Raw genomic sequence first — 22,213 nt, 5'->3', positions numbered from 1 at the left:
TTTTGGTAGGATGACTACTTTAGTACCATAGTCCATATGGCCTAAACAAATGGTCACTTGGAAGCATTTTTCTAAATTTTAAACTAACTTTTTTTTTTTAATTCCATGACTTTTTAAAAGTGTTTTAATTTTGCTTAACCGCATTTACCTTTACCATTTATTCTTCATTAGATTGTAGATAATGAGCTTTTTTGATTTTTATTTGTCAGAAGATGTTTGTGTGTCACCTTCATTCTTGAGGAACAATTTCACTGTTTAAAAAGTCTATGTTGGCAGACTGGACACGGTGGCTCACACCTGTCATCCCAAAAATTAGCTGGGCGTGGTGGTGTGTGCCTGTAATTCCAGCTACTTGAGAGGCTGACACAGGAGAATTGCTTGAATCTGGGAGTCAGAGGTTGCAGTAAGCCGAGATTGCACCATTGCACTCCAGCTTGGGTGATAGAGTGAGACCCTGTCTCAGAAAAACAAAACGAAAGAAAAGTTCTACGTAGGCAGCTATTTTCTTCCATCATTTTGAAAATATCCCATTATTTGCTGCTATTTTGATTGTTCTTTTTAAGTTATTTGTTTTTTTTGTTGTTCTTGTTTTTCTTCATTTATGATTTTTCTCTTTGTTCTTCAGGAGTTTAATGATGATGTTTCCACACATTTTTAGTTATCTTTCTTGGAGTTTGTAGTGCTTCTTGAAAATATATGCTAACATCTTTGAGTTGTTTTAGACTATTCTCTGCCCTTATATTTTCACATATTATATCTGCGCTTTCTTTCTCTTCTTCAAGAATTCCAATTTGTATGTTAGAGCTTTTCACTGTGTGCCTAATGTCTCATACACTTTTTACCCTTCTTCATCCCTTTTTCTCTTTATATTTCAAACTTATTTTCTTGTCCTCTCTTCTTGTTCATGAATTCACTCTTGGGATTTTTCTAATCAGTTCTTAAACATATCCACTGAATTCTTAATTTTAGTTGTGTTTTTCAGTTGTAAAATTCCCTTTTAATTCTTTCATATGGTTTTCATTCCGTTGCCAACATTTTTAGTATTTTACTTCTTTGAACTTGCTATTCATAGTCATTTTAAGTTCTGTGTCAGATATCTTTAATATCTGAATTCCTGTGGCCCTTTTTTCTTGGTTATTGAATATTGACTTTTTAAAAAAGTGTGCCTACATCTTTTTTATTACTACCACAGATTGTTTGTCATGGATTTTTTGTGCAGTGGATTTTCTTGATGATCCCATGAGGCCAGTAAGCCTTTTTCCAATAGGTTTTAAATGCCTAAGAAGTTTGATTCCAAAAAAAACCCAGTTGTTTTGAGATATACACATGATAGCACAGCTACTGTATATTAATATTACTATAGTTCATTGTTTAATCTTCAGAGTTGAATAAATTCTAAAGAAATGTTAATTTTCCAGTAATGTTTAATGTACATAGAGATGTCATTTTTCCCATCCAAGTTCACAGATTTTCTGATTTCTTTCACAGTTCTCTCAGGGGTCTGTGTCCCTCAGGTTCATAAAAAGATGACTTTTTAACATAAGTATCTGAAACTACGGACAATCAAGTATTTATATCAAAGAATTAATTCCCTAGAATGTAGCAGTATCCACATGAACTAAAAATAAGTAGAAACATTATTTTCATATTGTGTGACTATTTTTTAGAAATTACTTTTAAATTTAATTTTCAGATGGGATCTCACCTTGTTGCCCAGGCTGGAGTGCAGTGGCACAATCACAGCTCACTGCAGCTTTTAATTCCAGACCTCAAGTGATTCTCCTGCCTCAGCCTCCCAAGCAGCTGGGAGTACAGGCATGTGCCACCAGTCCTGGATAATGTTTCTAATTTTCTATTTTGTAGAGTTAGGGTCTCGGTTTGCTGCCTAGGAAGGTCTTGAACTCCCAGCTTCAAGTGATACTCCCACCTTGGCCTCTTAAAGTACTAGGATTACAGGCATGAGCCACCATACCTGGCTTGTGTGTGACTATTTCTAAAGTAATAGAATAGTTGTTTCAAATCATAAGAATTAAATATAATAATTTCTATTACAGTTTTGGAAAGACATCGTTGATGATAATGAAGTTCGTGACCTCATTTCTGACAGAAACAAGTCTCATGGTAAGTTAGTGAAAGCAAAATTATTCAGAATTTTTGAAATGTTAATAATAAATGAAATATCAATTTAAGTGAAATATCAATTTAAGTGAAATATTTATTTTCTGTTATAGAAGGAACATCAGGAGAATGGATTTGGGAGTCTTTATTTCATCCACCTCGAAAGCTGGGCATTAACGATATTGAAGGACAGCGGGTACTTCAGATTGCAGTGATTTTGCGAAATCTTTCCTTTGAGGAGGGCAATGTTAAGCTCTTGGCAGCTAATCGTACCTGTCTTCGTTTCCTATTACTTTCTGCACATAGTCATTTTATTTCTTTAAGGCAATTAGGCCTTGACACATTAGGAAACATTGCAGCTGAGGTAAGCATGTGATGGTACCTTAAACTAGTTTTTATAGTTAGTGACATTTATTTTAAAATTTTAGGATGTGGCATTTTATAGTTGCTATATTTATAGACTGTTAAATGCTTACATGTATTAGATGCTAAAAATGGTGGTTTAGAAGTATCACACATGGAAAAAAATATTTGAAATGATGCTTTAAATTCAGTGATGGCTATTTTTGCAATAATTATATATATTTTTAAAGTTATTCAACATTGTCCTGTTTATTTTTTTATTTTTATTAAATTTGAAATACACAACTCTGAAAGAAGCATACCTCAATAGTAGTGTTGTTTCTTTTTCCAGCTTTTATTGGACCCTGTTGATTTCAAAACTACTCATCTGATGTTTCATACTGTTACAAAATGTCTAATGTCAAGGGATAGATTTTTAAAGATGAGAGGTGAGTTTTCATTGACGTATTTATTGTCTAAAGTAAACAAACTGTATCATTTAAAAAATATATATATTTGTGTATTTTTTAGGCATGGAAATTTTGGGAAATCTTTGCAAAGCAGAAGATAATGGTGTTTTAATTTGTGAATATGTGGATCAGGATTCATATAGAGAGATCATTTGTCATCTCACTTTACCTGATGTGCTGCTTGTAATCTCAACACTCGAGGTGCTATACATGCTCACTGAAATGGGAGATGTTGCTTGCACAAAAATTGCAAAAGTAGAAAAGAGCATAGGTAAGACTGGACCAAAAAAACACTTAAATTATTTTCTTTATTGATGAAAAATGTTGAATATGGTACAGTACAAAATCCTCATTTATATTTGGGGTTTCTTGTTTTATTTTGAAGAGTCATTACCTCCTCAGGCATACTTGTTTCCCTTTTTCTTTCTGCCTGTTGTACATGAGCAAGAAGTATCTGTAATTTAGAGACCAGGATTACATGGCTATCAGTAATTCCTCTTTCATTTCTTAATTTCTGTTGTTACATATTAAATTTGAAATTTACAAAACTGCTATATCTAACTTCTTGAGAGCAAGTCTTTCTGTTTCATATGGCCAGCTACTCTATTAAACAACTAAAATTAAGTGAAACAAGTTTCCTTCTATTCCTAGAAGTTGCTGGTAGTGCTGCAGTCTTTAAAAATCAATGAACTTACCTCCATAAGTGCTGTCAGTTTTAAATATACTTAGACATGCCATGCTGATGTTTTACTTGGTTATTAAAATGACATCTTTCTTATGTATAATAAATACTCAAATCAGAATTAATAAAGATTCAGCTTGAAAACTGTTATCATTGAGAAATTAATGTGTCACTTTTTATATCAGTGGTTCTTAAATCTGGCTATACATCAGAATCACTTGAGAATCTTTTCAAGTATATAGATATCCAAGACTGGGCATGGTGGCTCACAGCTATAATCCTAGCACTTTGGGAGGCCAAAGCAAGAGAATTGCTTGAGCCCAGTTCAAGATTACCATAGGCAACATAGTGAGATCTCATCTGTATGAAAAAGAAATAAAATCAGCTGGATGTAGTGGTGCATGCCTGTAGTTCCCAGGGAGGGAGGCTGATATGGGAGGATCCCTTGAGCCTGGGAGGTTGAGGCTGCAGTGAGCTGTGATCGTGTCAGCACTCCAGCCGAGGTGACAGAACAAGACCCTTTCTGAAAACAAAAAAAGCAAACAAAAAAAGATTAAAAAATATATAGATAGATAGATATCCAGCTCCCACTACAGAGCTATTAAATCAGTCTTCAGAGATTGAGCCTAAAAATCTTTTTTTTTTTTTAAGATTCACAGGTAATTCTGATGTACCGTGATTCATAGACGAGCATTTAAGAAGCAGTATTCTGTACAACTTGTGTTTCACCAGTGATGACATTGGTTTATAATTTTGTTGACTAATAACTATTGCTTTTTATTTATTTTAGACATGTTAGTGTGTCTGGTTTCTATGGATATTCAGATGTTTGGCCCTGAAGCACTAGCTGCGGTAAAACTCGTTGAACACCCAAGTTCTAGTCATCAAATTTTATCTGAAATTAGGCCACAAGCTATAGAGCAAGTCCAAACCCAGACTCATGTAGCATCTACCCCAGGTTAGTGTTTTTACATACTCTTTTTCAATATGTTTATGGGTATATAAGATTTGATCCTAAATAAATTGCAATGTGCAGTATAGAGAACTGATAATTGTACAGTAGAGTAGGCCAAAGGAGAATCTGGATATGTACTCTAATTTCTTAGATATTACACATTCCAGGAGTAGCAGGATCAAGGTGAGCTCAGAGAAAGAATAATATAATAGGAAAATTAAGTTGGGCAGGATTTAGAGTAATGTGGTGGTGGATTAGGCATTCACATTAAGATAGCTATAAGTACCCCATTAGGCATATTATTTGTGATTTTGGTCATGGAAAATTGACATGCCAGGAATAGATTATTCATATATTACCTTATAATTTTCTCAGGTGATCATCAGGGTACAGAATACTAACATTCCTAAATCTTGGAACCAACACCACAGAATCAACAGCCTAGGAGAAGACACATACACATATGTATATACACACTTACAAGCATGTATACCTGCATTTTTGCACCATTTCTAGTGTCTCTTAGCTCAATTTCCTTTAACTTAACTGTAATTTTAGTGCAGACATGTGTAATAACCAGAATTCTCTTCAGTCCTTGAACTCCTTTCTCCTGGCTCATTATGAGTCATTTTTCATATTTTACCATTCTCAGCCTTTTTTTAGAGTGCTTTCTCTACCTTGGTTTGTCCTAAAAATATATCTTGCATCTCACCTACCCTTCCATTTCCTAGCCGCTCACCTCCTGCTGTCCCCAAGACACTTCTCTTTCTTTGTGTGTTTTGAATGGAGAATGCTCCTTTTCTTAACTGATCTGAATTCTCACTTTGCAATTGATACAGAGGCTATGTAGAATGAATTTCTTCAACTTCTTACTCCTTCAGTTACAAACTTAGTAGCATCTGGAGTCATTTTCCTTCAGCTTCTGCTTATTTCAGAAAGAGATGCTAATTTCTTCTGAAACTTACTCTGAATATCAGTCTTTCCTATCTCCTTGATCCTGTATCTTAAACCTCTTTTTCTTTACTCACTTTTTCTTTTCAGCTAGAAATGCATTTAGTTCTCTCTCATCCTCCTTCGCTAGCCCAAAACCAGAAATTTTACTCTCCTTAATCTTTAGCCATCACATCCATTCACCAAATCTTGTTGAGTCTTCCTAAATACCTAGCCTTTTCAATTGCCAATGCTTATGATTGAACTGTCATCAGGTCTAGCTGTCTGTTCTCAAATTCATTCATGGTCCCAGTTTATCTTCTACTCCAGCTTATAGTATGAAAATTATGCCCTTTATGCAAAGTGTCTAATATGTTCCATATATTACATGGATTTCTATTTTGTCCTTCTGAAGTGTATGGTAGATTTTTGTCAAATGTTTACTCAACTAACTTGGATCCACCTAACAGAACTGGACAAATAACAGAAGGCACAAAATAAATAATTTTGACTGCCAGTCTATTCAATGAGCTTTCAACTACAGGTAATAGACGTTAAACAGTCAATTCATATTGAGGAATCTTTGGTCAGAATATTAATGGTTTCTTAACGTTGATGAAGAAATGAAACGGTTCATATTGCTAGTTAAGTAGGTGGTGGGAATGTTTTTTATCATCAAAAAAGAAACTGAAGATTAAATTAATTGATGGAAATAAAGGAGCAGTGTTAGGGAAATTTATAAAACATCAGTGAATACTCAAAGGTGATTTGAGGAAGACTATTTTTTGCTATGTGGTTAGCCTTTGACCATCACAGTTCTTTTGATCTCAACAAGTGAACCTATTTCCCAACCTAAAATTTGGTCCTCATTTGGCAAATGAATGAATTTAAGCCTTGAGAGTTTATGGCTATTCATTTATGTAGTAGTTCTTCATAGAGATGAGACTAGACCTCTAGGGATTGAAAAGAGTTAATTTCCAGCTGGAGAGCACTTTATTACTTGTGCTCTTCTTGAATGACAACTTTAAATTGTTTGATTGGTTATTCATTGTGATTTAGCTAGTCCCCCACATAGTTTAATGCTGCTTTCTTATGGAATTATCATCTTTAAACTTTTTACTCACTTCTCTCAGTCCCTTTGAAAACTTTTATAACCTTTTACCCATTTTTAGGTTAACATCTAAATCTCTATCATAATTTAAATAGTTGCAAAGTATGTATTTTCTTCATGTATATTAAACTACATTTTTAAAAGAAAATAAATAACAGTGTTTTTTGCATCCAGTGGAATCTTGATACCCTCGTTCATTTTTTAAAATACACAAATTCTTTAACATCAGAAATTTTGCAACGTTTTCACCTTGAACTCATATTCCAATATCTTCACAGTTTTATCCTGACATAATACATTTTATGTTTGATATTCTTTCATTCATCACCCTATCAGTACTTTTTAGCTACAAAATAGACATTTTTTAAGTTGTCCAATTTTTTGTTCTATAAAGATCGAAATTTTTAAAATTTCATTTGGCCAGGCACTGTGGCTCACACCTGTAATCCTAGCACTTTGGGAGGCTGAGGCAGAAGGATCACTGGAGGCCAGGAGTTTGAGACCAGTCTGGCAACATAGTGAGACTCCATCTCTACAAAATCAGGGAAAAAAATCAGCTGAGCATGGTGATGCACATCTGTAGTCCCAGTTTGGGCCTAGGGAGTCAAAGGCAGTAGTGAGCTATGAATGTGTCACTGCATCCACCTTGGGAAAAAGAGCAAGACCCTATCTATCTATCTATCTATCTACACATACATACACACATACGCGTTTATATATGTGTGTGTGTGTGTGTGTGTGTGTGTGTGTATGCACATGCATGTATTTTATCGTTACAGGTTTTAGTAATAAATGATACATCAAAAAGTAAATATGTTGTAAGTTTTTATAAATAATTACTAAAGAAGGCCAGGTGTGGTGGCTCACATCTGTAATCCCAGCACTTTGGGAGGCTGAGGCAGGCAGATCATAAGGTCGGGAGTTCAAGACCAACCTGGGCAACATGGTGAAACCCTGTCTCTACTAAAAATACAAAAAAAACAAGCTGAGCATGGTAATGCGTGCCATCACCAGCTACTCGGGAGTCTGAGGCAAGAAAATCACTTGAACCCAGGAGGCAGAGGTCGCAGTGAGCCAAGATCACACCTCTGCACTCCAGCCTAGCAACAGAGTGAGACTCTGTCTCAAAGAAATAAAAGAAATTATTAAACAAAAATTTACTTGAAATCTGCCTCTTAATAAGATGAATAAGTCTCTTATTCTCTAGAAGCTATTAATTCAGTATATGTCTCAGTGACTATTATTGCTAGAACGAAACTGGAGTTAGTATTAATCATATCTCTATTTCCCTTTTTATAGATATAAATTAAAAAATCTAGTTTGCATCATTAAATAGATGAAAATAGACAGTTTGTTGAACTTCAGAATTATCTAAAAGATATTAAGCTTATTTTTTTTACAATCATCTGAAAACTTGAGTTCGCCTTTGTTTTTGTTGAAGTCAAAGAATTAACAAGTACCTAACTTGCTTGAATATTTGTTGTTCTGTCTTTAGAGGCCTTTTTTTGTTAAGTTTCTGGAAAATATATCAAAAAGATATTAACAAGTTATGATTATAAATTATACTTGCTACTGTTTTACTTAGAAGCATCTTGTGTACCTGATACATTCAAGAAGTTTTAGCACAGTGGTTCTTAAACCTTAGGGTAAATCAGAATCATCTGATAGACTTATTAAAATAAAGGTTTCTGGGCTATATACCCTGAGTTTCTGGATCAGGTGGGACCTGAGTTTTGTTTTTGTTTTTTTTTTTTAAGACACGGTCTCACTCTGTTGCCCAGGCTGAAGTGCAGTGATGCTGTCTCAGCTCACTGCATCCTCTACCACCGGGGCTCAAGGCTCCTTCCACCTCAGCCTCCTAACTGGGACTAGAGGTAGCCACCACCACATCCAGCTAATTTTTTTTATTTTTTATAGAGATGATATATCACCATGTTGCCCAGGCTGGTCACAGAATTTTCATTTTTAACAAGTTTCCATAAGATGATGATGTTGCAGTCCAGGGACTGTATTTTGAGGATTATTGGGTTAGGAAAATTGAAATATTCTTCATTTCAAGACCAGTACAATGTATTTGATGTTTAGTGCTTTTTATCATATACTTCAAATATATTTTTGTGAAAATCTTGACACTGCAGATTTACCTCAGCTGATTTATGGAAAATGTCTGCCATGTAACCTAGTAAAGATTGTTTTTATTAACAAAAGTCTGTTGCTTAATCAGACTCTTTCTGTTACTTATAAAAAGTCCAATTTTGTTTTTTTTTCAGTTTGAGGAAGTATGTTAGTATGTTACTATGACATCTTCTTTCCTTCAGAATTTTAACAGTTAAATGTGCCATAAGTTTGTAATCTGAATGAAATAAGATATCACCACCTTGCATACTTTTACTTTCTTTTTTTGTTGTTTTTGAGAAGGGATCTCACTCTGTCACCCAGACTGGAGTGCAGTGGCGCAATCACAACCTGGCTCACTGCAGCCTTGACCTCTCGAGCTCAATTGATCCCCCTACCTCAGGCTCTTGAGTAGTTGGGACTATAAGTACATGCCACCAAGTCTGGCTAAGTTTTGTATTTTTTGTAAGGATAGGATTTTCCTATGTTGCCCAGGCAGTCTCAAACTCCTGGGATTGAGCAGTTCACCCACTTCAGCCTCCCAAAGTGCTGGGATTACAGGAACGAGCCACCACACCTGGCCCACCTTTGATAATTCTTTCAAATATTTTCTGTAGTTTGTTTACACGGGATTCTGCCTCAGAAGTAATACATTCTTTGAAAGGAGTTGAGGAGGCAAGGGTATTAAGCAAAATTATCATTACTCTACAATATATCTGAATTCAGAACAAACCGAAGAACCAGAATACCTAATTTCTAATGCCCAGCTTTGCCCTTAATTTTAATATATAAAATACTGGAATTGACAGGAAGCTATATCAATAATAATTAGGTTAAGAGGCTACATGGACACTGATGTTTCTAATTCTCTCCTTAGTGTTCCACATGTTGTTACACCATAAGAATAATGTAGCTAACATTTATATAGTGCTTACTTTGTGCTAGACATTACTTTAAGTAACATAATCTAATCCTTAACAACATATGAGGTTAATGTACTGTTACTTTCCTCCTTGTATAGAGAAGTTAAATTAATTTGCTTATGGTTACACAGCTATCTAGTGAGTGATGGAACTCTCTGGCTTTAGATTTAACCATAATGCATAATACTATAGGGCTATGAAAGATGGGTGAGAATTAAGTCATTTGATTCCAAAATAAGAGAAAAACAATTATCAAAGAGGAGGTGATATTCTCACAAATCAGTTTTAGGAAGAATACATAAAGTTGAGTGTCTGGAAATTGATTCAAAGTATAAGCACCTTCATTTGGAATGTCTTCAGGTGTCCTGAGGGCAGTGCTCCTCAGTTTGTAGCTACTTTTTATAGTAATTAGGTTTCCAGTTTAAATTCCTGTTTGTGATTTTATTCTTCTTTCTACATTGTTTATAAAGGCGTCTCATGATTTCAGTGTAATTTCTAATGTTTCATGAAATTGATTGCTAATTCATTCAGAAAATTTCAGTCTGAGTGTTATAAATGAAAAGTAAAGGGAAGATAGATTTCTACATACTTTCAGGTCCTAGAATGTATTTTCTATATTAGTATGGTCAAGTTAGGAGAAGAAAAGAATAAGCTAAGATTGTCAACAGGAAAAATTGTTTTTGTTCTAACTGTTGTATTATCTCAAGCAGCATATAGTAGTATGGCTCTGAAATGTGACAGACCTGGATTCAAATTCACACTTTTAAAAGAAGGCCTTCCAAGTATACCCAGGTCTGCTATCTCCACCATGTGTTCCTGCCTGAACTTAATCTCTGAGCTTTAGTTTTCTGATCTGTAAAGTAGGGATAATTAGACTTAAAAGATTAACATAAATAATGTAAATATCAATGTATTTGTGCGGAGTATGTGTTTATTAAGTGGCTACAATTAGCTGTTAACCTCGAAGAAAGCATGGGGCATTCATCAAAGGTCTTGATTGCCTCAGATCATTCACACATTTGGCTATGCTATGGCGCTTGTCTAGTTCCAGTAATTTAGAAATGAATTTGTTCTGTTTGAGGGTTCTGAGAAGCTTTGCTAAAATATCATCTGAAAAAAATTGGGTATATTCTGTATGGTTTTTGTTTGTTTGTTTGTTTGTTTTTTGAGATGGAGTCTTGCTCAGCCACCTTTCAGTGGTGCGATCTTGGCTCACTGCAAACTCCGCCTCCCAAGTTGAAGTGATTTTCGTTCCTCAGCCTCCCAAGCAGCTGGGACTATAGGTGTGTGCCACCACACCTAGCCAAGTTTTGTATTTTTAGTAGAGACAGAGTTTCACGGTATTGGCCAGGCTAATCTTGAACTCGTAACCTCGTGATCCACCTGCCTCAGCCTTCCAAAGTGCTAGGGTTACAGGCGTGAGCCACTGCACCTGGCCTGTTCTGTATGTTTAAAAACTACATTGCAGGCTGGGTGTGGTGGCCTAAGCTTGTAATTCCAGCACTTTAGGGGGCTGAGGCGGGCAGATCACCTGAAGTCAGGAGTTTGAGACCCACCTGACCAACATGGAGAAACCCTCTCTTTACTAAAAATACAAAATTAGCTAAGCATGGTGGTGCATGGCTATAATCCCAGCTACTCAGGAGGCTAAGGCAGGAGAATTGCTTGAACCCAGGAGGCGGAGATTGTGGTGAACCGAGATTGCGCCATTGCACTCCAGCCTGGGCAATGAGAGCGAAACTCTGTCAAAAAAAAAAAACTACATTGCCATGTCACATAACAGGTTTTTAAAAAACCTACAAAGTAATGCTGATCTATAGTGATAAAGGATAACTAATTTTAATTTTAATTTACAAATATATGATTCAGACATTATTTTTACTTTATATTTTTCATGGTTTCTTTAGTTCCGTTATATAACATAGTAGAGAAGAAAAGATAACATACATAATTTTTCTACAGAGCTCTTCAACATGTTACAAAATAATAAATGATTTACTTCATGTATTCATTGACCTTGAAACTTAAAATATGTCATAGATGAAATTTAAGAAATTGTATCTTAAGATTAATAATTAGTACATTTTTATACAACCATGTTGCCTCTTTCAGAAAAAAAGTATAACTCAAATTTATTATTACAACAGATATCTTCTTTTTTTTCCTCCTCAGAAAAATATGGAAATCCTTTTTTGAATATGGGACTTTAAATTAGTTCAGCTTTTGTTCACTGTATTCCAAAAATTTTATATGTGTCACTTAATAGAGTTACTGATTTTTTTTGTTGTTGAGATGGAGTCTTGCTCTTTTGCTAGGGTGGAGTGCAGTGGTGTGATCTCAGCTCATAGCAACCTCTGCCTCCTGGGTTCAAGTGATTCTCCTGCCTCTGGGATTATAGGCGAATGCCACCTCACCCAGCCAACTTTTTTATTTTTAGTAGAGATGGGGTTTCACCATGTTGGCCAGGTTGGTCTCCATCTCCTGACCCCACAATCCGCCTGCCTTGGCCTCCCAAAGTGCAGAGATTACAGGCATGAGCCACCATGCCTGGCCTATTAGTTATTTAAATTAAGGAGTGAAGTTATAATTTCTGATGCATTCTGCTTCCATAACTAAACTGAAAGATGCTCAACTTACTTATGTGTTGAACTGTATGAACCTGGGCTAATTTTTAAAATCACTTTTTGAGCATCAGTTTTCAATCTGTACCCACCTCATGGAAGAATTAAGTAAGCAGATATTGTAAAGTATTTAGTTCAATGTCTGGCCCATGGGAATAATAGAGGCTATATTAGCTAAAATCATTCATATTAATTGTTATTATTTGAATAATTGTGAGGTTAAACAAAATAGTTCATATGAATCTTCTAAAACAGTGCCTGGTATGATATGTGCTCCATTATATATTAGATTTGTTCTTCAATGTGTATACCTTTGTATGTTTATATACCTTTTAAAAAGGTATTCATTGTATTAATGGTTTTAATATCCATAAAGTAAGTATGGCATATAGTGACTAAGTTTTAAGAAATTATGTAGCTAATGTATTTTTTTCTTTAGCTTCCAGAGCAGTCGTAGCACAGCATGTTGCTCCACCTCCAGGAATAGTGGAAATAGATAGTGAGAAGTTTGCTTGTCAGTGGTAAGTGGTTTATTTCTATTAAGAATTTATCCTTGGGAAGAGTAAAGCAAAGATAAAAAGGAAATGTATTGTACAGACATCCAGAATGTTTTACTCTGTATTCCTTTTTAGAGTAGAATATAATTTATAGAAAGAAAGGACACTGTAAAATCACATTCTTTGTATATTGAAATAATTTGAAAGAAAAATATTCATCAGAATTTTCAGAATTAAAATAGTATGACTAGAATTTCATTAAATTATACCATATAACTTTTTTCAGAGTAAAATTTGTGTTAAAAAGTTATCTTTCACTTTGTAGAAAGTACAGTTTGTCAGGTGACCAAATTTTTTCTTCTAAAATTAACGTTTTGTTAAAACTGAATTGAATTGACCTTAAGAAAATAAAACCAGGTATTTTTGAATGTCTCTTCTCTTCTATCTAAAGCGAAACTTCTTATTTATTAACAATTTTTTGGCTGTGTGAATAGTAGCTTGACAATAATACTTCCTTGAAAAGATTTGTAGTCATATCTCTGCCACTTTCTGAAAAACAAACAAACAAACAAAAAAAAAAAACAAATGTAGAGTTTAAAAAATTTCACTTGTTACGGATAGTTGCCTCAACATTAGTATGAAATTCAGCTTAAGTTCTTTAGGAGATTAACAAATTGAAGTACACAATCATTTCCAATGATATATCAATTTAAAATTTTCTTTTCTTAATCCCTTTTCTGCCGTTCTCTAACATTATTTTCTCCCATTTCATGCTCATGTCACTCTCTGTTCCATATTTTTGGTGCTTTCATACATGTCTTTGTTCCTGTGACAGTTTTCTCCAGACTTTTCTATGGTTTATGGTTTTAAATATCTCTAATTGTTTGCTTTTTCCTCAACTTCTATATTTTTAAACATGGGTCTCTTATACTTGAAGCTTTTCCAATAATATTTGGAAATGTTTGTCTTCTCCATTGCAACCAAAATGAGGTTTTTATATCTATTCTTTTTGAAATTTCAGTACAGACAGAATTATGAAAGTTGTAAAGAATACACACCGTAACCACTATAAAATATGTGTGTGTTAAGCATAGATGCAGTCTTATAAATCCCAGTTGCACGTTCCTGCTAGTTCTTGGAAAAAGGGAAGGGAATCATTTTATAGTTTTTTTTTTTTTTTAAATCATAATTACTATTTGATTTAGTTTTTCAGAAACAGCTAAGTTTGGCCTATTTTACATAGCGAATTATGGAAAGAGCCTATCAGGGTAATTAGGCCTCCATTCCCAATTTATAGGTAAAGGTCATTTTAAGAAAAAGACAAAATGAAGTTTGAATTAGTTTGTAATGGATTAGCAAATTAAAGGTGTTTTTGAAGCCAAGCCCAGTGGCTCACACCTGTAATCCCACCACTTTGGGAGGCGAGGTGGGTGGAAGGTCAGGAGATTGAGACTACCCTGGCTAACACGGTGAAACCCCGTCTCTATTAAAAATATAAAAAAATTAGCTAGGCCTGGTGGCACGTGCCTATAGCCGGGAAACAGGAGGCTGAGTCAGAGGATCACTTGAACCCAGGAAACAGAGGATGCAGTGAGCCAAGATCACGCCACTGCAGTCCATCCAGCCTGGGTGACAGAGCAAGAATCCATCTCAAAAAAAAAAAAAAGTCTTTTTGAAATGGGGGTTGAGAGTGTGCAGCTTGGGAAGTGTCATTGTTTTAGAAAGTAACTGAAAAGTTTGGATAAGTTTTCTGAAGGAATTTGATCCAAAAACCAAGAAAAGTTTAACCTTACTTCAGTTCCCCCCATTTTCTTCAGCTCTAATGCAAATAGCTCATAATTGGGAACTTATTTTATGATTATTACATGACAGGATCCCGAATAGGTATTCACTAAATAAAACTATTTCTTGTAGAAGATTTTTTTGCTGATCAGGTGCTCACAATCCTGCTTTCACTGGTATTTGTTGTCAGTGACATTTTTAATACTAAAATAAGTATGTTAATCTCTTGATTTAATCTGAAATTTAGCATATATCCTTGGTACAAACATATGAGTCAGTGAAATTTGATTAGAAGGTACTAACGTATGAATCAGTGAAATTTGATTAGTTGGTGTAATTATTAGTTTTAACACATTGTTTCCACATGGCTTTAGTATATTTAAGTATACACTTTCCTAGAGTATATTGTATAATGCTTAATTTTCTCCTCTTTTAGGCTAAATGCTCATTTTGAAGTAAATCCAGATTGTTCTGTTTCTCGAGCAGAAATGTATTCTGAATACCTCTCAACTTGCAGTAAATTAGCTCGTGGTGGAATCTTGACATCAACTGGATTTTATAAATGTCTTAGGTAGGATGCATAGTTCTTTAAATAAAGTCCATTTACATCACTTACAACATCTCTTGCTCTTTAAAGAAAATACCAAATATGTATCTAGTTTTAAATATCTTTACTACTAGAAATTTTGTATGGATAGGTTATGTAGTGTGGTGGAGGTTTAAATAAAAAGCAATTTCAGAAATCACATCTGGTGCTTGTATTGGAACATTATGAGGTTTATCAAATAAAGAAAAGAAAGAAATGAAGTTTACTTTTTTTCCCTACTTTTACGCGTTAAAGACATGACTTTATATGTTTTTAATGTTGCATAATAGTATAAAATATTATTATCTTCAATACAAAGACTTTCTGATATTTCGCAAAGTTCATAAAAATAGGTATCTTTTATTAGTTATAGGGTAGAATTGTTTAAAACCCAGCAACATTGTTAATAAATAGTGATTTTTTTAATTGGAGGAATAATCTTTTATATTTCCTTCTCTGCTTCCCATCCTTGTAAAATATAACTATGAATCATATTGATTCATACATAAGTAAACATACTGCTGTTGTTCATGTAAACATAATGTTAGAAGTCAGTGTGATAGTTATCAGTACTGATTATGTGTGTACTTCACAGAACGGTCTTTCCGAATCATACAGTGAAGAGAGTGGAGGATTCCAGTAACAACGGGCAGGCTCATATTCATGTGGTAGGAGTAAAACGGAGGGCTATCCCACTTCCCATTCAGATGTACTATCAGCAGCAGCCAGTTACTACTTCTGTTGTTCGTGTTGATTCTGTTCCGGATGTATCTCCCGCACCTTCACCTGCAGGTGTTAATTTTTATTGTATTTATTAAGTATTACTGATTTAATAATAAAACTGAATGAAAAATATATATTCTATGCATTTTAAATGTATAAGTTTATTTTGTTTCTCCAGTAGCATTTTCTTACTTTGTCTGTTATTTTATCATATACATATGATTCAAAATTGTTGCATGTTAATTTCTTAAAACTATTTTCTCTGAAGTAAAGTAATTCCTACTTGTGGCTTTTCAGTCATTTCATTTGGAGTTTTGATGTTTTCTTCATATTTTCAGGAATCCCTCATGGATCACAAACCATAGGAAACCATTTTCAGAGGACTCCTGTTCCCAACCAATCTTCAAATTTGACTGCAACACAAATGTCTTTTCCAGTACAAGGTGTTCATACTGTGGCACAAACTGTTTCAAGAATTCCACCAAATCCTTCAGTTCATACCCACCAGCAACAAAATGCTTCAGTGACTGTCATTCAAAATAAAGCTCCAATTCCTTGTGAAGTAGTTAAGGCTACAGTTATCCAGAATTCCATACCCCAGACAACAGTTCCTGTTAGCATTGCTGTTGGAGGAGGACCTCCACAGAGTTCTGTGGTTCAGAATCATAGTACAGGGCCACAACCTGTTACAGTTGTGAATTCTCAGACATTGCTTCACCATCCATCTGTAATTCCACAACAGTCTCCCTTACACACAGTGGTACCAGGACAGATCCCTTCAGGCACTCCTGTTACAGTAATTCAGCAAGCTGTCCCACAGAGTCATATATTTGGCAGAGTACAGAACATACCAGCTTGTACTTCTACAGTTTCACAGGGTCAACAGTTAATCACCACATCACCTCAACCTGTGCAAACTTCATCTCAACAGACATCAACTGGTAGCCAGTCACAAGATACTGTTATCATAGCACCCCCACAGTACGTAACAACTCCTGCATCCAATATTGTCTCAGCAACTTCAGTACAGAATTTTCAGGTAACTACAGGACAAATGGTTACCATTGCTGGTGTCCCAAGTCCACAACCCTCAAGGGTAGGCTTTCAGAACATTGCACCAAAACCTCTCCCTTCTCAGCAAATTTCATCAACAGTAGTACAGCAGCCTATTCAACAACCACAGCAGCCAACCCAACAAAGTGTAGTAATTGTAAGCCAGCCAGCTCAACAAGGTCAGACTTATGCACCAGCCATTCACCAAATTGTTCTTGCTAATCCAGCAGCTCTTCCAACTGGTCAGACAGTTCAGCTAACTGGACAACCTAGCATAACTCCATCATCTTCACCATCACCTGTCCCAGCTACTAATAACCAAGTCCCTACTGCCATGTCGTCTTCTTCCACCTCTCAATCACAGGGACCACCCCCTACTGTCAGTCAAATGTTATCTGTGAAAAGACAGCAACAGCAGCAGCATTCACCAGCACCCCCACCACAGCAGGTACAAGTACAAGTTCAGCAGCCCCAACAAGTACAGATGCAAGTTCAACCTCAGCAGTCAAATGCAGGAGTTGGTCAGCCTGCTTCTGGTGAGTCGAGTCTGATTAAACAGCTTCTGCTTCCAAAACGTGGTCCTTCAACACCAGGTGGTAAGCTTATTCTTCCAGCTCCACAGATTCCTCCCCCTAATAATGCAAGAGCGCCTAGCCCTCAGGTGGTCTATCAGGTGGCCAGTAACCAAGCCACAGGTTTTGGAGTGCAGGGGCAAACTCCAGCTCAGCAGCTATTGGTTGGGCAGCAAAATGTTCAGTTGGTCCAAAGTGCAATGCCATCCACAGGGGGAGTACAAACTGTGCCCATTTCGAACTTACAAATATTGCCAGGCCCACTGATCTCAAATAGCCCAGCAACCATTTTCCAAGGGACTTCTGGCAACCAGGTAACCATAACAGTTGTGCCAAATACAAGTTTTGCAACTGCAACCGTGAGTCAGGGAAATGCAACTCAGCTCATTGCTCCAGCAGGCATTACCATGAGCGGAACGCAACCAGGAGTTGGACTTCCAGTGCAAACACTTCCAGCCACTCAAGCATCTCCTGCTGGACAATCATCCTGTACTACTGCTACTCCCCCATTCAAAGGTGATAAAATAATTTGCCAAAAGGAGGAGGAAGCAAAGGAAGCAACAGGTTTACATGTTCACGAACGTAAAATTGAAGTCATGGAGAACCCGTCCTGCCGACGAGGAACCACAAACACCAGCAATGGGGATACAAAGGAAAATGAAATGCAGTTGGGAAGTCTTTTAAATGGGAGAAAGTACAGTGACTCAAGTCTACCTCCTTCAAACTCAGGGAAGATTCAAAGTGAGACTAATCAGTGCTCACTAATCAGTAATGGGCCGTCAGTGGAATTAGGTGAGAATGGAGCATCTGGAAAACAGAACTCAGAACAAATAGACATGCAGGATATCAAAAGTGATTTGAAAAAACCGCTAGTTAATGGAATCTGTGATTTTGATAAAGGAGATGGTTCTCATTTAAGCAAAAACATTCCAAATCACAAAACTTCCAATCATGTAGGAAATGGTGAGATATCTCCAGTGGAACCTCAAGGGACTTTAGACGTCACTCAGCAAGATACTGCCAAAGGTGATCAACTGGAAAGAATTCCTAATGGACCTGTATTAACTTTGGGTGGTTCATCATCTGTGAGCAGTATACAGGAGGCTTCAAATATGGCAACACAACAATTTAGTGGTACTGATTTTCCTAATGGACCTCTAGCTTCCTGTTTGAATTCAGATGTGCCTCAGCAACGCCCAAGTGTAGTTGTCTCACCACATTCTACAACCTCTGTTATACAGGGACATCAAATCTTAGCAGTTCCCGACTCAGGATCAAAAGTGTCCCCTTCTCCTGCCCTTTCATCTGATGTTCGGTCTACAAATGGCACAGCAGAATGCAAAACTGTAAAGAGGCCAGCAGAGGATAATGATAGGGAAACAGTCACAGGAATTCCAAATAAAGTAGGAGTTAGAATTGTTACAATCAGTGACCCCAACAATGCTGGCTGTAGTGCAACAATGGTTGCTGTGCCAGCTGGAGCAGATCCAAGCACTGTAGCTAAAGTAGCAATAGAAAGTGCTGTTCAGCAAAAGCAACAGCATCCACCAACATACGTACAGAATATGGTCCCACAGGTAAGTTATTCTATGATCGTATTTCTCTTATAAAATTTCTGATCTGTAAATAAGGTTTTAGAGGGAAATGCACTGTTTTTCATGTCTCACCTTGAAAAGTTACTCTATCAGCTCACTTGTATCCAAACTGTCCTGTTCTTTTTCTCTGGTGATATAATACTAGTTTTCAATTTTAGTACATGATTTAAAGAATCTTTCAATTTTGTTATAGATTCAAACTAATAATTTTGTAGGCTCAAGGTAGAGAAGCAGTTGCTAATCTAACATCTTTTGGAGAATTTAAAAAATGTATCTTAATCTCTTTCTTGAGTATAATGCCCAGGGGTTGGGGGAATGGAGGTTCTAAGAGTAAGTACTCTAAATGGGGATTTCTGTATTTGATTTTGACCTGAATGTGTTTTAGTGGCCCCTTTAATAGTACTTTTTGTAATAAGGATGAATCTTGTAATAACTTTATCAGTCGTATTCTTTTTGTATTTATGTATTGAATTAGCCTCCTTTAGTGTTAAAAAAGTATTTATTGTAATTTCTGTTTGTTTCAGGTATTCTGATACTTTTTTCTGTTTCTTACTCCTTTGCTTTACTGTCATATTCCTGCTATTCTCTTTTTAATGCCTAATATTCCATCTCTGCATGCCTTAGTAAATACAAGTATTTTCTAAAATCAGCACTACTAAATTGAGGGTCCAATCAGGCTATAAAGATTTTGATGACAATCTTACATGTTCTTTCGACTGAACTCATGGATTCTCTTAACAGTTGTCACCACCTATTTCCTGGATCAGTTTCACTCTGTTTTGTTTTTTTTTTTTTTTTCATTCCTGCATAGCCAGAACCTTCTGTGACTACTGCCAACTCTGCTAGCCCAGTTCTGGCTTGAGTTTCTTCTGTATGCTTACGGTGATGACAGCAGATAGATGGCCATTGTTGGCATTAGTACCAAACCTAGGTGTGGGCAGCAGCCAAATGGAAAGTACAAGAACAAAAGGAAGAGCCCTTTGCTTCAGAACAGTTATTGCTCTTGCAGTTGCTGATGGATATTACTAATATGCATCTTTCTTCATGTGAATGAATAAAGTTGCCTTCTTGAAGTTCAAAAAAAAAAAAAGGATAAAGTTGGGCAGTGTGCTGTGGGGCATAATAAGATTTTAATTTATATATTTATATTGTCTGAATCTAATTTAGAGTGACTAAACTGTGTATTCTTTAGGGCAGGGGCCCCCAATACCTGGGCCACGGACCAGTCCGTGGCCCATTACGAACCATGCCACGCAGCCGGAAGTGAGTGGCAGGTGAGCGAGTGAAGGTTCATCTGTATCTACTTATAGCCGCTCCCCATCACTCACATTATCTCCTGAGCTCTGTCTCCTGTCAGATCAGTGGCAGCATTAGATTCTCATAGGAGCACAAGCCCTATCATGAACTGTGCATGTAAGGGATCCAGGTTGTGCGCTCCTTATGAGAATCTAATGCCTGACGATCTGTCACTGTCTCCCATCACCCCCAGATGGGACCATCTAGTTGCAGGAAAACAAGCTCAGGGCTCCCACTGATTCTACATTATGGTGAGTTGTATAATTATTTCATTATATATTACAATATAATAATAGAAATAAAGTGCTCAATAAGTATAATGTGCTTGAATCACCCCAAAACCATCTCCTCACTCCCTGGTCTGTGGAAAAATTGTCTTCCATGAAACCAGTCCCTGGTGCCAAAAAGGTTGGAGACTTCTGCTTTGAGGGACGTTATAGACCTGGCAATAATTAATCCTGAGATGGAAAATACTATATCATTTTTCTTCAAACATACTTCCACATGTTGAGTTTTCCACTAAAACACATTTTTTTCAAGTAGTGCATGCAGTGTCGAGTACATAGTAGACATTCCCTAGTTAGATTTTTTCCCCTTATATTTAATAATTTCCCATTTTACCTTGATTATGTGCCTGTCTTTCCTCTTAGAGACCTTTACAATCCTAATAGTTATAACAGACCAAATTAGAGAGAAACTATATCACTATGGAATCGTTTCATCAACACTCATTTTTTTGTGCCCTTAATCTTCCATTGTGATTGTAGTCAGTAATATCACAATTACAAAGAATGAACAATAATACTAGCTAAGGTGAGGATATGTGGTAGGGACTTTATACTAAAGAAGTTTCTCATTTAATCCTCACACAACCTTATTAGGTAAAAATTATAAAGATGAGGACTCAAGAAGGCTAATAACTTACCCAAGGTTACCAAATAATATGAGGTGGTATCAGGACAGAAACCTGGGTGTATCTGAAACCAAAACTCATGCTTTTAACCCATTAACCTTTCTTCTCTCCACTATTCTAGAAGATTTCTTTATAAAGCTCTAAAGCCCTTTTTAAAAATCTAACATATTGATGATTTGAGCTGTTCTGTTAGAAGATGTTCTATTAAATGATCATTTTAGGACATTAGTGCTAAAACTCATTGATTATTTGAGCTGTGATGTTAAAGGATGTTCTACTAAATGATAATTTTAGGACGTTAATGCTAAAATGCTTTACCTAGCACATTGGACATATATGTAGTTAAGTCAGGCCAAACAATCAATACATTTTGTTCCTAATCTGAAAAAATCTGTATTAATCTTCCTTACATTCTCACAAAGAATATAGTTTATTTAAAATAGGTACATTCTTTATTTCTAAAACTGATATTTGCTTGTCTTGTAGAAATTAAAATCTTTGCAAAGGAAAAGATGTAGCATGCATGGTATCTATGAGGATGAGAATAACAAAAACAGCATTCTTATATATAGCACTTGGCCCAGTGCCTGCTCCATATATGGGCACTTGGTAATGGGGAAGGTATGCTTTATCTTTATATAAAAGATGAAGTATCTGTTGGGGCTAAATATTTTTAACAGAAAAAATATTAACTGTTCAAGATGGCATTATAAGTTTCTTTAGAATAGAAGGCTGTTGGGCCTTCTGAAGAGCATGCGAAATAAGAGAAAGTCATTTCCATTATTGCTCCTGTCCTTTAAATTTCTTTCTTTTTTGGGTGGGGAAGACAGGGTCTCACTCTGTTGACCAGGCTAGAGTACACTGGTGCAATCACAGCTCACTGCAGCCTTGACCTCCTTGGCTCGAGTAATCCTTCCACCTCAGCCTCC

The 22,213-nt window shown here is 36.0% G+C and overlaps 1 protein-coding gene across 3 annotated transcripts in view; it reads left to right on the top strand.

Moving 5' to 3' along the window:
* Positions 1-22,213, top strand: part of ARID2 (AT-rich interaction domain 2) — a 193,342-nt gene that overhangs the window by 119,337 nt on the left and 51,792 nt on the right. For 2 of the 3 annotated variants that reach the window (XM_035255747.3, XM_078338858.1), the window contains 9 exons: positions 2,055-2,121; positions 2,232-2,482; positions 2,813-2,909; positions 2,992-3,201; positions 4,403-4,570; positions 12,707-12,788; positions 14,983-15,117; positions 15,728-15,924; positions 16,194-19,057. In XM_035255747.3, coding sequence (XP_035111638.2) covers positions 2,055-2,121; positions 2,232-2,482; positions 2,813-2,909; positions 2,992-3,201; positions 4,403-4,570; positions 12,707-12,788; positions 14,983-15,117; positions 15,728-15,924; positions 16,194-19,057 — 4,071 coding nt within the window. Of the gene's footprint in view, positions 1-2,054; positions 2,122-2,231; positions 2,483-2,812; positions 2,910-2,991; positions 3,202-4,402; positions 4,571-12,706; positions 12,789-14,982; positions 15,118-15,727; positions 15,925-16,193; positions 19,058-19,886; positions 20,153-22,213 lie in introns of those variants that run through there. The other variant, XM_035255749.3, reaches the window with a different exon arrangement.

This window comes from Callithrix jacchus, chromosome 9 (assembly GCF_049354715.1).
Source record: "Callithrix jacchus isolate 240 chromosome 9, calJac240_pri, whole genome shotgun sequence".
Taxonomy (NCBI): domain Eukaryota; kingdom Metazoa; phylum Chordata; class Mammalia; order Primates; family Cebidae; genus Callithrix; species Callithrix jacchus.
This window is presented reverse-complemented; position numbering and strand designations above follow the sequence as displayed.